This window comes from Mus caroli, chromosome 2 (genome assembly GCF_900094665.2).
Source record: "Mus caroli chromosome 2, CAROLI_EIJ_v1.1, whole genome shotgun sequence".
Lineage (NCBI taxonomy): Eukaryota > Metazoa > Chordata > Mammalia > Rodentia > Muridae > Mus > Mus caroli.
This window is the reverse complement of record NC_034571.1, coordinates 132,279,254-132,293,326: the sequence shown is the minus strand read 5'-3', so window position 1 is coordinate 132,293,326 and position 14,073 is coordinate 132,279,254. Positions and strand designations below refer to the sequence as shown.

At 40.2% G+C, this 14,073-nt stretch overlaps 1 protein-coding gene across 7 annotated transcripts in view; it reads left to right on the top strand.

Annotated features, from left to right (window-relative positions):
* Positions 1-14,073, top strand: part of Tasp1 (taspase 1) — a 222,321-nt gene that overhangs the window by 185,975 nt on the left and 22,273 nt on the right. For all 7 annotated transcript variants that reach the window (XR_002376878.1, XR_003835952.1, XM_029474096.1 and 4 more), the window contains one exon: positions 12,406-12,479. Coding sequence is in view for 5 of the 7 variants with exons in the window: in XM_029474096.1 (XP_029329956.1) it covers positions 12,406-12,479 (74 nt within the window). In the remaining 2 variants the exon portion in view is untranslated. Of the gene's footprint in view, positions 1-12,405; positions 12,480-14,073 lie in introns of those variants that run through there.

The window sequence follows — 14,073 nt, the reverse complement described above, 5'->3', positions numbered from 1 at the left end:
TTCCATCACCTGTTTGGTTGTGTTTTCCTGTAATTCTTTAAGGGATTTTTGTGTTTCTTCTTTAAGGACTTCTACCTGTTTAGCAGTGTTTGCCTGTAGTTCTTTAAGGACTTCTACCTGTTTAGCAGTGTTCTCCTGTAATTCCTTGAGGGATTTTTGTGTTTCCTCTTTAAGGGCTTCTACCTGTTTAGCAGTGTTCTCCTGNATTTCTTTAAGTGAGTTATTAATGCCCTTCTTAAAATCTCTACCACCATCATGAGATATAAATTTAAAACGAGTCTTGCTTTCGGGTGTGTTGGGGTATCCAGGACTCCCTGTGGTGGGTTCTGATGATGCCCAGTGTTCTTGGTTTCTGTTAGTAAGATTCTTACGTTTGTCTTTTGCCATTTGGTAATCTCTGGTGTTAATGTTCAAGCTGTCTCTGGTTGGAGCTTGATCCTCCTGTGATTCTGTTTGCCTTTGTCAGCACTCCTGAGAGTCCAACTCTTACCTGAGTCCCAGTGGTCAGAGCACTCTCTGCAGGCAAGCTCTCCTCTTGCAGGGAAGGTGTCCAAAAGTCTGGAGCTCTGATCCATCCCCTGAATCCTGGGGTCAGAGCCCTCCCTGTAGGCAGACTCTCCTCTGGCAAGGAAGGTGACCAGGGGTCTGGGTCTCAGCTCTGCCTCCTAGCTGAGGATGAAGGCCTGACAGGACCCTGACCAAGAAACTCTGTTGCTTCTGTTGCCCACATGCTCTCCAGTGATCACGAGGTCATGGGTGTGCTAGGAGTCCTGTGGCATTGAGAGTCCTCTGGGGCCCCTTGACGCCCTCAGCCAGGTTCAAGCAGAAGATGGCAGGGCAGGCCCTGACCGGTTGGAAAGAATCCCAGCCTCTGGTTGGGCAGTGTTCCTTTGTCCCTTTCCCTGCTGGCACAAGGCCCTCTGCGATTCTTTGGAGCTGATGTTGTGTTCCACTCACCCATGATCCCAAGGTGATCCCAAGGTCCTGCGGTGTGGAGAGTACTCTAGGCCCTTGGTGGCCTCTCCTGGGTTCAGGCGGAAGATGGTGAGGCTGGCCCTCTATTTACTGTTGAAGGTCATTGTGAATGAGATTTTTTTCTGGGTTTCCTTGTCATTGGTAAATTTGAAAATTACTGACTTCTTATGTCAATCCTACTACTTTGCTGAAGGTTCAAAGAGTCTTCTGGTAGAATCTTTAGGGTCTCTTATTTATAGACTCATGTCATCTGCAAATAAGAATACTTACTCTTTTCCTTTCCTATTTATTTGTTTGTTTATTGATATTTGAAATGTTGTCCCCCTTCCCCATCTCTCCTCAGCAACCCCCACCATCCTATCCTCCCTCCCCTTTGCCTCTAAGAGGGTGCTTACCCACCCACCCATCTACCCACCCACTCCCATTTCACCTCTCTAGCATCCCCCTACACTGAGGCAACTAGCCTCCACAGGATCAAGAGCCTTCGCTCTCATTGATGCCAGATAAGGCAGTCCTTGGCTACATATGTAGCTGGAGCCATGGACCCATCCATGTGTACTGTTTAGTAGGTGGTTTAGTTCCTGGCTCTGGGAGGGCCAGTTCGTTGATATTGTTGTTCTTCCTGTAGGGGTTGCAGTCCTCTTAAGCTCCTTCAGTCTTTCCCCTAACTTTCCCATTGGGGTCCCCAGGTTCAGTTTGATGGTTGGCTGTATCTTCTGTCTTAGTCAGATGCTGGTGGACCCTCTCAGAGGACAGCTGTACTAGGCTCCTGTCTGCCAGCACTTCTTGGCATCAGCAATAGTGTTAGGGTTGGTGTCTGAGGATAAGATGGATTCCAAGGTAGACACTTTGATATTCCTTCTTATTGAGCTTCATGTGTTCTGAATTGTATTGTGGTTATTTGGGGCTTTTGGGCTACTATCTACTTATCAGTGAGTGCATACCATGTGTGTTCTTTTGCAATTGGGTTACCTCACTCAGGATATTTTCTAGTTCCATCCATTTGCCTAAGAATTTTATGAAATCTTTGTTTTTAATAGCTGAGTAGTACTCCATTGTGTAAATTTTCTGTATATATTCTTAAGTTGAGGTATATCTGGGTTCTTTCCAGCTTCTGGCTATTTAAGTTAGCTTTTCTTTTATTTCAATTTTGTTGCATAATATGTTAATACCTGCTTATCTCCTAGTTTTATTTTTTTGGGTTACCTTTTTCTATTCTTTTGTATTCTAAAGTTGTGGAGTAAGTTTTTGATGGTGAGATGTGTTTCTTGGAGGTAGCAAATAGATGGATCCTGCTTTATTGTTTGTTTTTAATATCTGTTAGTCAATGTCTTTTGTTTTGGAATTGAGACCATTGCTATTCAGTGTATTAATGAAATATGTTTATACATTTCTGTCTTTTTTTATTTTGTAGTGTTTGGTGTTTTCCTATTTATTTGTTTAACTTTCTAGCCTCTCCCTTAGCCCCGTTGCCTGTTTGATGTATTTGTTACTCTTAACTGCATTGAATTCCTTCCTTCCTATATGGGTTTTCTAAACAGCTGGCCAAAATTCCTTTGGCTTGCTTTTGACATAGAGTTTCTTCATCTCTCAATTATGGATAGTTTTGCTGAATATTTTGGTCTAGGTTGCAAATCTGTTGTTTTTCAGAATCATTTCATGCCCCTCTGGCTTTTCTAGTTTCTGTTGGGAAAACTAGCTATTACTTCATGGCTGCCTTCATATGTGGTAAAATATTTCTCTCCGGCAGCTCTCAATATATTTTCTTTTTACAGCTTACATTTTAAAGTTCTAATTCTAATATGGTATCGGAGTTTCTTTGCGGGTATTTGGTTTTCTGTAATATTCTCTTCTTGAAAATGCAGTTTTTCCCCATGGATTTGGAAAAAATTATTCTGTGATTATTTTGAAAATATTTTCTGTACATTTTGGCATGGACTTTATTTTCATACATGCCTGTAGTTTTTGGATTTTGTCTTTTTGTAATGCCCCTAACATCTGGCATATTCAATTGTTTTTCCTTTTTTTTTTTTTCAATTGTTTTTTCATTTGCTTATTTTTTAATATTTCATTGTCTTTGACTGGATGTGACAATTCGTCTTCTGCTTTCCTATGGTCTATTCCATTGGTGAGGTTTTTCACTCAGCTATTTATTTGAATTATCAAAAAATATTTTTCTAGCATAATTTCAGTTTACTTTTTCTGTTCTCTTTATTAATAAGTTCCATTGTCAACATCTTGCATTGGCTTTATTCAGCTTTTTACACTCACAGCTTGTTTCATGAAGGAATTTATCCTAGTCCTCTTTTCTTTGAACATATTTGCCATTATTCTTTTGCATTCTTTAGAATTTCACTCCAGCCACTCCCACTGTTAGCCATTACCCTGGGGCTTTTTATTTTTTAGAATAGGCATCTTTTGTTTTTTCATAGTACTCATACTTTTTATTGGAACAGAAAAAGGAGTTCAATAATTGATTTAAAATTTGAAATTGTTTAGATTGTATTTATTCGTGTTTGCAATTTGTATGAGTGTTGTGATGGTATCGAGATGCCATCTTCCTCTGTTAGATTCATTTTAGAACATCAGGCTGCATTCTTACTCTTCTCCTCTGAGTACAATACTGTGTATAACCATGAAAATCCAGGGTCTAGACCCATCTAATGCTGCATCTCATCTGGACATCTCTTAGCCTCCTCTCACTTGGCATGAAATGCTGTCTTGCTGCTTAGGGGTGCACATGACAGTGGGTAGTCTTTGCTGTGATGATTTAACTATAAATCAAGACAACAGGTAATTGAATGATTTTCTCTCTGTGTGTGTATTAATGCATACATGTGTGCAGACTGAGTTTTATCTTTGAAATAAACATGTTTTCTAGTTGTTTTTTTTTTTTCAAACTTATTACATTGGCATTTTAAAAATTGGAATGCAAAAGTAATTTGGGAATGTTGTCAGCTAGATTGTTGTTTTGTTGATTCTGATTATTATTATTATTATTTATGGTTTTTCGAGACAGGGTTTCTCTGTGTAGCCCTGGCTGTCCTGGAACTCACTCTGTAGACCAGGGTGGCCTCGAACTCAGAAATCCTCCTGTCTCTGCCTCCCAAGTGCTGGGATTAAAGGTGTGTGCTACCACCGCCTGGCCTGATTATTTTTTAATATATAAAAATTTACCCTAAGTATGTGTTCCCATTAAAAGTTAAGTAGGGGGCTGGAGAGATGGCTCAGCAGTTAAGAGCACTGACTGTTCTTTCAGAGGTCCTGAGTTCAAATCCCAGCAACCAACCTGATGGCTCACAACCATCTGTAATGAGATCTGATGCCCTCTTCTGCAGTGTCTGAAGACAGCTACAGTGTACTTACATATAATAAATAAATAAATTAATAAATAAATCTTTAAAAAAAAACAAGTTAAGTAGGTGTTTTGTTTTCTTTTCATGTACCTTCATAAGAATTGGTTAGGTAGTCATGAAAGCAGAAACATTTAAAAATATTAGATGATATTTACATCATAATCAAGTCTTCTCCTAATAGTTAAAAATACATGGCAAGAAAATATTTAAGATTTCAGTTGTTCAGATTATCTTAATCTAAGCAGACAAGAAATTGGTTCTTCACTGCTAATGAAGATTATCAGAATTTCTAGGAATTTTTTTTCACAAAAGCGATATCATCATCTCTATACATTATTTTCCCCTTACCTTTTTTCCCCTTGCCTCAAGTTTATTTGTAAAAACAGCATAGGATACTGTTCATATGCAATTAGTATGTCACAGCTGTCCATCTGTCTTCCCATTGGCAGGGGCCTTTTCCCTGGCGCCTTCAGAAGGGCCTGGGCACCTTTGGGATCCTGAGCTGGAGCTTTGGCTTCTGCCTTGGTTTGACCCTTGGGCTTTGGTTGGCAGAGCCTGTGATCCTTGGCCATGCAGCTTGGAATCTACTTCCCAAGCTTCGGGTGAGCAGTGAACGTCAGACAGCTGAGTCTGTGCAAGGCTGGGACCCTTTGGCATCTTGGGCTTGATAGCCTTAGGTTTGACAAGGGCCTTGATGGACTCTGCGAGTGCACCCTCTGCCTTTGCATTGTTGGCCTGCATCTTCTTCAGACCTTTCTTGGTGTCCTTGGCAAAGCACATGTTCCTCAGGAACTTGGTCAACCCCCTTAAGAGATTTGTATCTTTGTGACTGAGGTTTCTTCATACCATTTCTGTGCCATGTGCAGGACTGGTTGTGTGTGGTGTGATTCTTGGACTTGGCCATGTCTGCATGGTAACCTGTGGCTCCCACAGCGCCTCGAACCAGAAGAGCTTCCCCTCCACTTTTATTAAGCAGAATTACTTCTTTTGTAATTGGTGTTTTCAAACTGCATCATGGCACATTAGGGAATTCTAAAGTCAGTGAGCCACAAATGGGATCCTTCATGTAGTGAGAAGCCTACTAAGAGTGCAGAAAAGAAGGTAATGCAGCTAGTGCCTTCTTTTTAAAAATTTTGTTGTTGATTTTGAGGAAGAAATATTTCTTGAGGCAGTGAAATGCATGTAGTCAGAAGTGACAGGGAAAACAGCCCTTGGAAAGAAGGAAATCAAAACCAGACAGAAGCCCAGGAGAGGACAATTGGAGGAGAACAAGGAAAGCAGGGCAATAAATACCATGATAAAACCATTACTTAAGGATAACAGAAAATACATAGCAAAATACTCCCCTTAGTGCTCCAATTCTTATAGCAATCTGTAATGCAAGGAGGTGCTAGTATCTTCCAGGGTAAGTGTTCATGCTGGGTAAGTACGTTGTAAAATACCTAAGTGTTCTACCACTAACACAAAACCAGTCCTGCACTACGCTGCATAATGTAAAACATAATTTCATGTGGTTTACAACTATTCATACTCTTCTTAGCTAAAATTCATTTTGCTTTTCTTTATGCTTTTTTAAAATTGATTTGTAATGAATCTTTACATAGTAAAAAAGTAGCCCTTTGTGGTATGAATTGCAAATATTTTCTCAAAATGATCATTTTAATCCATACATATCTACATATGTATTTTAGTGTGTTTAAATACATTAACTTTGGCACCTATATGGCTGGTGAATTTTGTTATAGTTTTAAAAACTTTCTTTACAGCATATTTAAAACATTTCAAGAGCCATGCTTGTGTTTGGAGTAGTCTGTTCTTTGGTCTTTTTAAGGATTTTATTTTTCTTAATATATAAACTTAATTATAAACATATTATCTATACTGATTAAAGTGGAAGAACACAGACTTTGAGATGCAAGAATCCACTTTTAATTCCATTTGTGTACTTGCTAATATGACCTAATCTGTGCTGTGCCCCTCGTTGGAGCCGCAGGTATGCCTTCATGGAGTTGGGTAATGAATTCAGTGGAAGACACTGGCTAATGTTTGACTCTCATTATTACTTTTTCTATGTCATGCTTCCTTAGTCTCCCCTACCAAGAAATAATCCATTAAATTAATTGGGTCAGAGGCTTTCTCTATACAGAAGTGATTATTTCTGAATCTTTCTGACTACTCTGAACTAATACATAGTCATTACATACTGATTGGAATTGTTGCCGTTAAAATAATGTATTGGCCAATCTAGCCATAGAACCCTCAACCTACAGTTTGACCTGCCCGCAGAGTGTTGTGGGACCAGCGCTTAGGAGAATTGTCATCAGAGAGCGTAGAGAGACTTCAGCAACTGGCACAGATGCAGAACACCACAACCAAACCTTAGGCAGAGCTCAGGGGTCCTGCTGAGGAGGGAGAGGAAGGATCAGAGGACACCAGGGGAACAGGGCTCACAGAATCAACTGACCAGGACCTATGGGGAGACTCGCAGAGATCAGGAGCCAAGAGGGGTCTGACCTAGGTCCTCTGCATATTATGACTGAGTAGCTTGGTGTTCTTATAGGAATCCTAACAGTGGGATCAGGGTCTCTCTCTGAATCTTTTCCTACTTGTGGACCCCCTTTCCTCCTCCTGGCCTGCCTTGTGCAGCCTTGATGTGATGGTGCATGCCTGGTCTTATTGTAGCTAGTTATCTGGTGTTTGGTTGATCCCTTTAGGAGGCCTGCTCTTTACTTAGAGAGGTGGGGAGGGATATCTGGGGCAGAGGGGATATTTAGGGAGGGGAGGGAGAGGAAACTGTGGTTGGGAGAGAAGAATAAAAAGATAACAAAAATAAAATAATTTTTTTAATGTGATAGAGAATAATGTGTCAGTACAGTATATTGCATTCTGTAGGGGATGATAAAAATTTGTGAAAACATTGAAAAATTAATGTAGGCATTGTGTTATTTTAAGAACTTTTAAATTATATAGCTAAAAATCTTACTGAAAACTCTTTGTATCAAAACGGTATTTCATAAAGTTCTGAGTACCTCTGCATAAGTTTAAGTATCTACATTTTCTGAATATGGGTTACATTTTTTTATTTTTATTTTTTATTTATTTATCTATTTCTTATTTTTATGTATATGGGTGTTTTGCATACATGTATGTCTCTTTGTACTACACATACTTAGTGCCCAAGAAGCCAGAAAAGAACATTGGATCCCCTGGGACCAAGAGTTACAGAGGATTGTGAGCCACCATGTGGGTGCTGGGAATGGAACACTGGACCTCTGGAAGAGCACTAAGTGGCCAAAACCATTGAGCCATCTCTTTAGCGCCTTTGCATTTCAGTTTTAGGGAAAACAATGTTTTTAAAATCATTAAAAGGGGGCTAGTGAAATAGCTTTGTGGATAAAGTGTTTGTCACAGAAGTGTGAGGAGCAGAATTCACATCCTCAGGAGCCACATACCCTGGGATGTGGTAGCACATTTGTCTAAAATGCCAGCGTTTCTTTGGGAAACTCCAAGGTAAAGATAAGAAAATCTCTGGAAGCTCACAAGCCAACCAGCCCTGCCCTACATAGTGGAGATGGGGGAAGCGGGAAGTGGAGAAACCTACTGGAAAAGAGTGGAAGGCAAATACTAATACCCGAGGTGACACGCATGCGTGCTCACATATAGGCACACATGCACACATGGTTTTTTCATGTTTGTGTTTGTGGTGTTCCCGGGTTCTCTTGCTGGGTTTGCTTTGTGTGTCTTTGTGTGTTTCGTCTGTAGGGCCTATCTCATTCCTGAGCAGATGCCATCTTAATTAAACAAGAAATCACAATTTTAGTGTTGTCTTAGCTGCTGTTTTTTTTTTTTTTTTTAAATGAAATCATTGCTCCATAGAACTTCATTAAGATCAGAGCCTTTGCTCTGTTGGGCAGCTTAGCATATTCAAGACCTTGCTCTGGACTTGAAGATTTTTGAAGCTCAAAGCAAATGTGTGTGGAAGGAAAAACATCTGGTGAAGAGAACTTACTTCATTGCGTGACTGTTTCCTGCCCTCGGCAGCTGAGAGTCTGCTTAGCAGGCTGCCAGGTTTGATAATTAATTAATAACGGAGGAATGAACCATGTTGCTGGGGACGCCTATCTTGCCCCTCACCCTTCCTTCCTTCCTTCCTTCCTTCCTTCCTTCCTTCCTTCCTTCCTTCCTTCCTTCCTTCCTCACATGTCTGGCAAAACCTTCCATGCCTAGGCCCACTCTTCTTCCCATGTGTGTCTTAACATGAGCCTTTAAGTATAATTAGCACAGCGATGGATGGCCTGAGATGCCAAAGGCTCAATGTTGGGCAATGCAATTTTATTATCAGGAACATTGGAGATTTTTGTTGGAAAAATACAGCAAGACTTTAAAATGCTTTTAAAAACTTAGAATCAGGAAAGTTAAACTTGAAGATTGTAATGGTTTCAGTGAAAATGGCCCTCATAGGCTCATAGGGAATGGCACTGTTTGACAGTGTAGCTTTGTTGGAGGGAGTGTGTCACCGGGGTGGGCTTTGAAGTTTCAGATGCTCAGGTCCAGGGTCTCTCCCTCCCCTGTTGCTGTGGATGTAGAGCTCTCAGCTACTTCTACAGCACCACATCTGCCTGTGCTGTGCTTCACCATTCATCCCATCATGACAATCACGGACTAAACCTATGAACCTCTTAGCCAGCCACAATTCAATGTTTTGGGTTTTTTTTTTAAATGTTTTTATTTTTTTAAAATAAAAGACAGTGTTTAAGTTAAGACACAATGCAGGAAGAACTGTTATAAACACTTTCCATGTTGTGGTATCTCTTCATAGCAATAGATATTTTGTGTGTTATTTGTGTATGTGTGAATTCTTGTTTGTAACATTTTATGTAGCTATGATTTCATGAGTATGGGAAAGTTTTAAGACTAGTCCAAGAGGTCTCATGGACTCAGCTCTCAGGTGTGCTATTGCTTCGCCTTCCTAAATTATCTTCTGTATCCTCCATCAGTTGCCCCTCCTACACACCCTTTCCTCAGATATTTTAGAGGAGATTTAAACTCCTTCCTCCTAATCCACCAGTGTGTGTTTCTGAAAAACAAGGATGTTCTTCTAAACATGTCAGCATTTGTCTCAGTAGTACCCATGTAACATCCTTGTAACCCCAGTCCAGAGTACAACCCAAGATGGCATCCTGTCTTTAGTGTCATGTGTTCCTTTAAGCATTTCTCTCAACTTCTCCTTGAGATGTTTTGGTAAGTTTGCTCTGATAAATAAATAAATAAATTTGAGTTATTAAGTGGAGATCATTGCTGCATCAAGCTGTTTATTATTCCCATTCTGATTTGGTTCTGCATTTTAAGTGAGGTATTTCAGTGGTTATGTTATACATTGTGTGCTTAGCACCTAGCAATTTTGTTTGACTCCTAGTTGTTGAAATTAGCTTTCTCATTTAGTTAAAGCTCATAAAGCTTATTTATTCTACAACAAATTTGCATTTTTAAATTTTGATAAGAAGTGTTTAAAAGAGATACATTGAGACTGCAAATAACATGACATTCTTTAAACGTTCACCTACTAGTTCTGGTAAACATGATTGTCAGACTCTTAGTAAGTTTCTTCACTGGCAGTTTGTACTTGTATGTAATGCATTATGGTTATTCCTTTCCTATATCCTTCCATTTTCCCAACCACCCCTACCACTACCCTTCCATCTTCCCCGAAACTCTCTTTCCCAGATTTCTGTGGGGTTTTTTTTTGTTTGTGTGTCTGTTTGTTTGTTTGAGTTTAATCAGAGCTCCCTATGTGACATCAGTTTGGAACAATTCGTTGAAACTTGGCTGGATCACTAGTGGGTAGACAACTAAAGTCAATGACTTCCCTCTCCTAGACTCTATCAATAGTCTGTACTTCAGCAGAGGGAGAATGGACAAGTCCTCCTGAGACCCTCCCCTTTCTTTCTCTCTTCCCCTCCCTCCCTCCTTCCCTTTCTCCCTCCCTCCTTCCCTTTCTCCCTCCCTCCCTCCCTCCCTCCTTCCCTTTCTCCCTCCCTCCCTCCCTCCCTCCTTCCCTCCCTCCTTCCTTCCTTCCTTCCTTCTCCTCCTCCTTCTCTTCCTCCTCCTTCTCCTTCTCCTTCTCCTTCTCCTTCTCCTTCTCCTCCTCCTCCTCCTCCTCCTCCTCCTCCTCTCTTCCCTTCCCTCCTTCCCTCCCTCCCTCCCTCCCTCCCTCCTTCCCTCCCTCCCTCTCAATCTTCTTTTCTTTTTTTTTCTTTTCATTTTTTGGGTTTTCGAGACAGGGTTTCTCTGTATAGCCCTGGCTGTTCTGGAACTCACTCTGTAGACCAGGCTGGACTCAAACTAAAAAATCCGCCTGCCCCTGCTTCCCAACTGATGGTCCCATCCCTTTTCATACCTGACTTTTGACAGTTTTTGTATAGACTCAGTTCAGGCAACCACAACTGGTGTGAGTTTGTAATCATAATTTTTGTTATTATTTCTCCCCTTTATTACACATAGATACTTTTTTCATACAGTTTGCTCTGAATACAGTTTTCTCTCCCTCTACTCCTCCCAGTTCTCTCCCTCTTCCTCTCCCATCCAGATCCACTCTTTTTCTGTCTTCCATTAGAAAAGAACAGGCCTCTAAGAGATAACAGTGAAACATAAAATAAAGTATAATAAGATAAAATAAAAACCACCATATCAAGGTTGGACAAGCCAAGCCAACAGGAAAATAAAAGAGCCCCAAGGGAAGGCACAAGAATCAGAGACCCACTCGATTACACATTTGGGAGTCCCGTAAAAGTACTAAACTGAAAGCTATAGTCTGTGTGCAGAGGACCATGAAGGTCCTATGATTGCTGCTTCAGTCTCTGAGTTCATATGAGGTATTCTCATCTGTTTTAGAGGGCCTTCTTCTCCTGGTGTCCTCTGTCCCTTCTATTCTCTGTAGGGTTGCCTAACCTCTGAGAGGAGGGATTCAATAGGGACATCTTGTTTAGAACTGTGTATTTCAAGGTATTTTTCTCTGAGTAGAGTCTGGCTGTTGGTCTCTATATTTGTTCCATCTGCTTCAGGAGGAAATCTTTCTGATGCTAACTTAATAAGGCCCAGACCATGACTGTTATTATTATGTTTGCTTGAAGATGGCTCTTTGCATCTTTCCACTTTTTTCTACCCTTTCTTCCACACTATTTCCCAAGCCTTGGGAGGATGTTACAATGTCTAGTTATGAGTATAATTTTTAATAATAATAGTCATGATGATGATGATGGTAGTGGTGGTGGTGATAATGTAATGTGGGGGACATGCAGGGGTCACAGAGTGTATATCCAGGTAACTTAAGAACTCTGGCAAATCCATTCTCCCCTCTCATTGTGAATTTTACGTTTTGAACTCATACCATCAGGCTTGAATCACAAGCACTCAATAGATGTCTTCTATTTGTTGACTCTGCTGCAAGGAAGGAAGAGCTTGTTTCCATCAGTTTGGCTTCTTTGATTCTTAATGTGCTCAATTGTTAGAATTCATTATTGTCGCTTTATTGAGAGCAAACTTAGCTAGTGAGAGATATCCAAGCTGACCCCTGGGTCTTTTGATAAGTGACTCTCATTCTTGGAGCATTTCTTTACTATCATCTGTCGAAAGTTGAGATCAATTGTTGAGATCACTTAGTTGAGATCACTTGTCTATCCTGGCTGTAGTGTCTTAAGTAGAGACTTAAGGCATTTGTGCACATGTGCACTTGTATATGTCCAAAGAAACTATACTGTGGGATATTGCATTTACTAAATCATCATATACACTATTATGAATGTAGTTGTATTCAGTGTTCTAAGTTCAACCATGAGCATTTATTTTACATGTAATAATCATAAGTTGTGACAAGAAAGAAATACATTTTTCATTTCACAGTAAATGGCATTACAGCTTTGAATACTCAATCATTTTGACATTTATGAAGGAGCAAATGGAAAGTAAGGAATGAGTGTTAAAAAAAAAGCTATCTTTAACTGTTCTATTAAAAAGGCAAAGATTTATTTTCCATCTGTGAATGTGAATGTGCCTATTTGTGTTCTTGTTCACACAGTGGAATTTCTGTGGAGCCATACTACAGAGAGCATGTGCGTGGGATATATGTCAGCCCAGGACGGCAAAGCCAAGGTAAGTGGGAAAAACTGGGTCATAACCTGAAAACCTTGTAGCCAGTGTGTAAGCTTCCAACCAATCTGTTGAAACACATGTCTTTCCCACCTCTTACGTAGTAATCAGTGAGCTGCATTCAAAGTATACCCAACAGTTCCAAAGAAAGTCAGTAGGTTTTTAAACTGTTCTTGATGGAACAAAATGAATTAGGGAATTCTGCTTTCATCTTGTTCCCTTTGCCCAGCTAGTATGAATACCTGAAACGAGGAAACTCAGGATTTGTACAAGAAAATGAGAATAAAGCTGATAAGCTATCCAAGATGGATGAACCACGAGGAAGGTTGAAAAAGATAAAGAAAGCTGAATCAATGTAGAATTAGCCCCTAGACTGTGTCTCTGCATCCTTCATAACAGTAATGACTGACATGCTTGTGGACCTGTCATGCTATCTTGTCCTCTGCTGTGCCCTATCATGTGTCTACATGGGCTTTGCCTCTGTGTGCCTCAGCAGTCATATCGTCATCCAGGTGCCAATTCTTGAGCTGCTGAGTCTTCTTGAACTTGTAGTGCTTGATTTTGAGAGTAAAAATCATGACTTGTGGATTTATTTGTCTCATGTTCCTGTCCATAAAAGTGGCATTAAAGTACCTTAGCTGCAAAGTAATGAAGTTGGGAAGCCTCCTTTTCTTTCTTTCTTTTTTCTTTTTTTTTGGTTTTCGAGACAAGTTTTCTCTGTATAGCCTTGGCTGTCCTGGAACTCACTTTGTAGACCAGGCTGGCCTCGAACTCAGAAATCCACCTGCCTCTGCCTCCCGAGTGCTGGGATTAAAGGCGGGAAGCCTCCTTTTTAAAGGAAAAGTATCTACTCTACATACTTGGAAACAGCAAGTAAAGAAACTTCTGATGCCTGTACTCTAATACACATTGAGTGGTTTTAAAATCAGAGAGTAAGTGAACTAAAGAATAGTCATACACCACAATGGCATTTTGGACAGCAACAAACCATGTATTTGGCAGTGGTCACATCAGATTTCACTGCCTAGTGAAGTCTTACATGTGATGAGCACTCAGATAAAATAACCTAGTGGCAGATTTCTCAGGAAGAATGTTCTTAGTTAACACATGACTGTAATTGATTGTTCATTTCTCATACAGTATTCATCCATACATATGTTTAGTTAATCAGTAGGTTCACAGAATGTCTATAAATGTGGTAAGCAGGGACATTTTCACACAAGAGGTTGACTGGTATTTGTGAACTATTATTACTAAGCTTCCTGCTCCCCTGCTGTCTCACCTTAGTGTGATAAAACTTGTTTGTTCTGCCAGGAGACCTATTTATAGATTTCTTTGCTTTATAACCTATCACAAAGGGAGTTGTAGTTGTGCACTTTAAACCTGATTGACATGTTTGGAGCAGCACTTACAGGCTTTTCCATGGTAGTTGAAACATTGATATCTATGTCACCCAGATTGGCAGCCAGAGCTACATGCTAAAAATTACTGCGTATTTGAAATGTGACTACTAGAACTGAAGAACTGAATTTTGAGCTTTCCCTAATTTTTTAATAGCCTAATGTGGCTAGTAGCTACTATATTGTGCATCATCGGT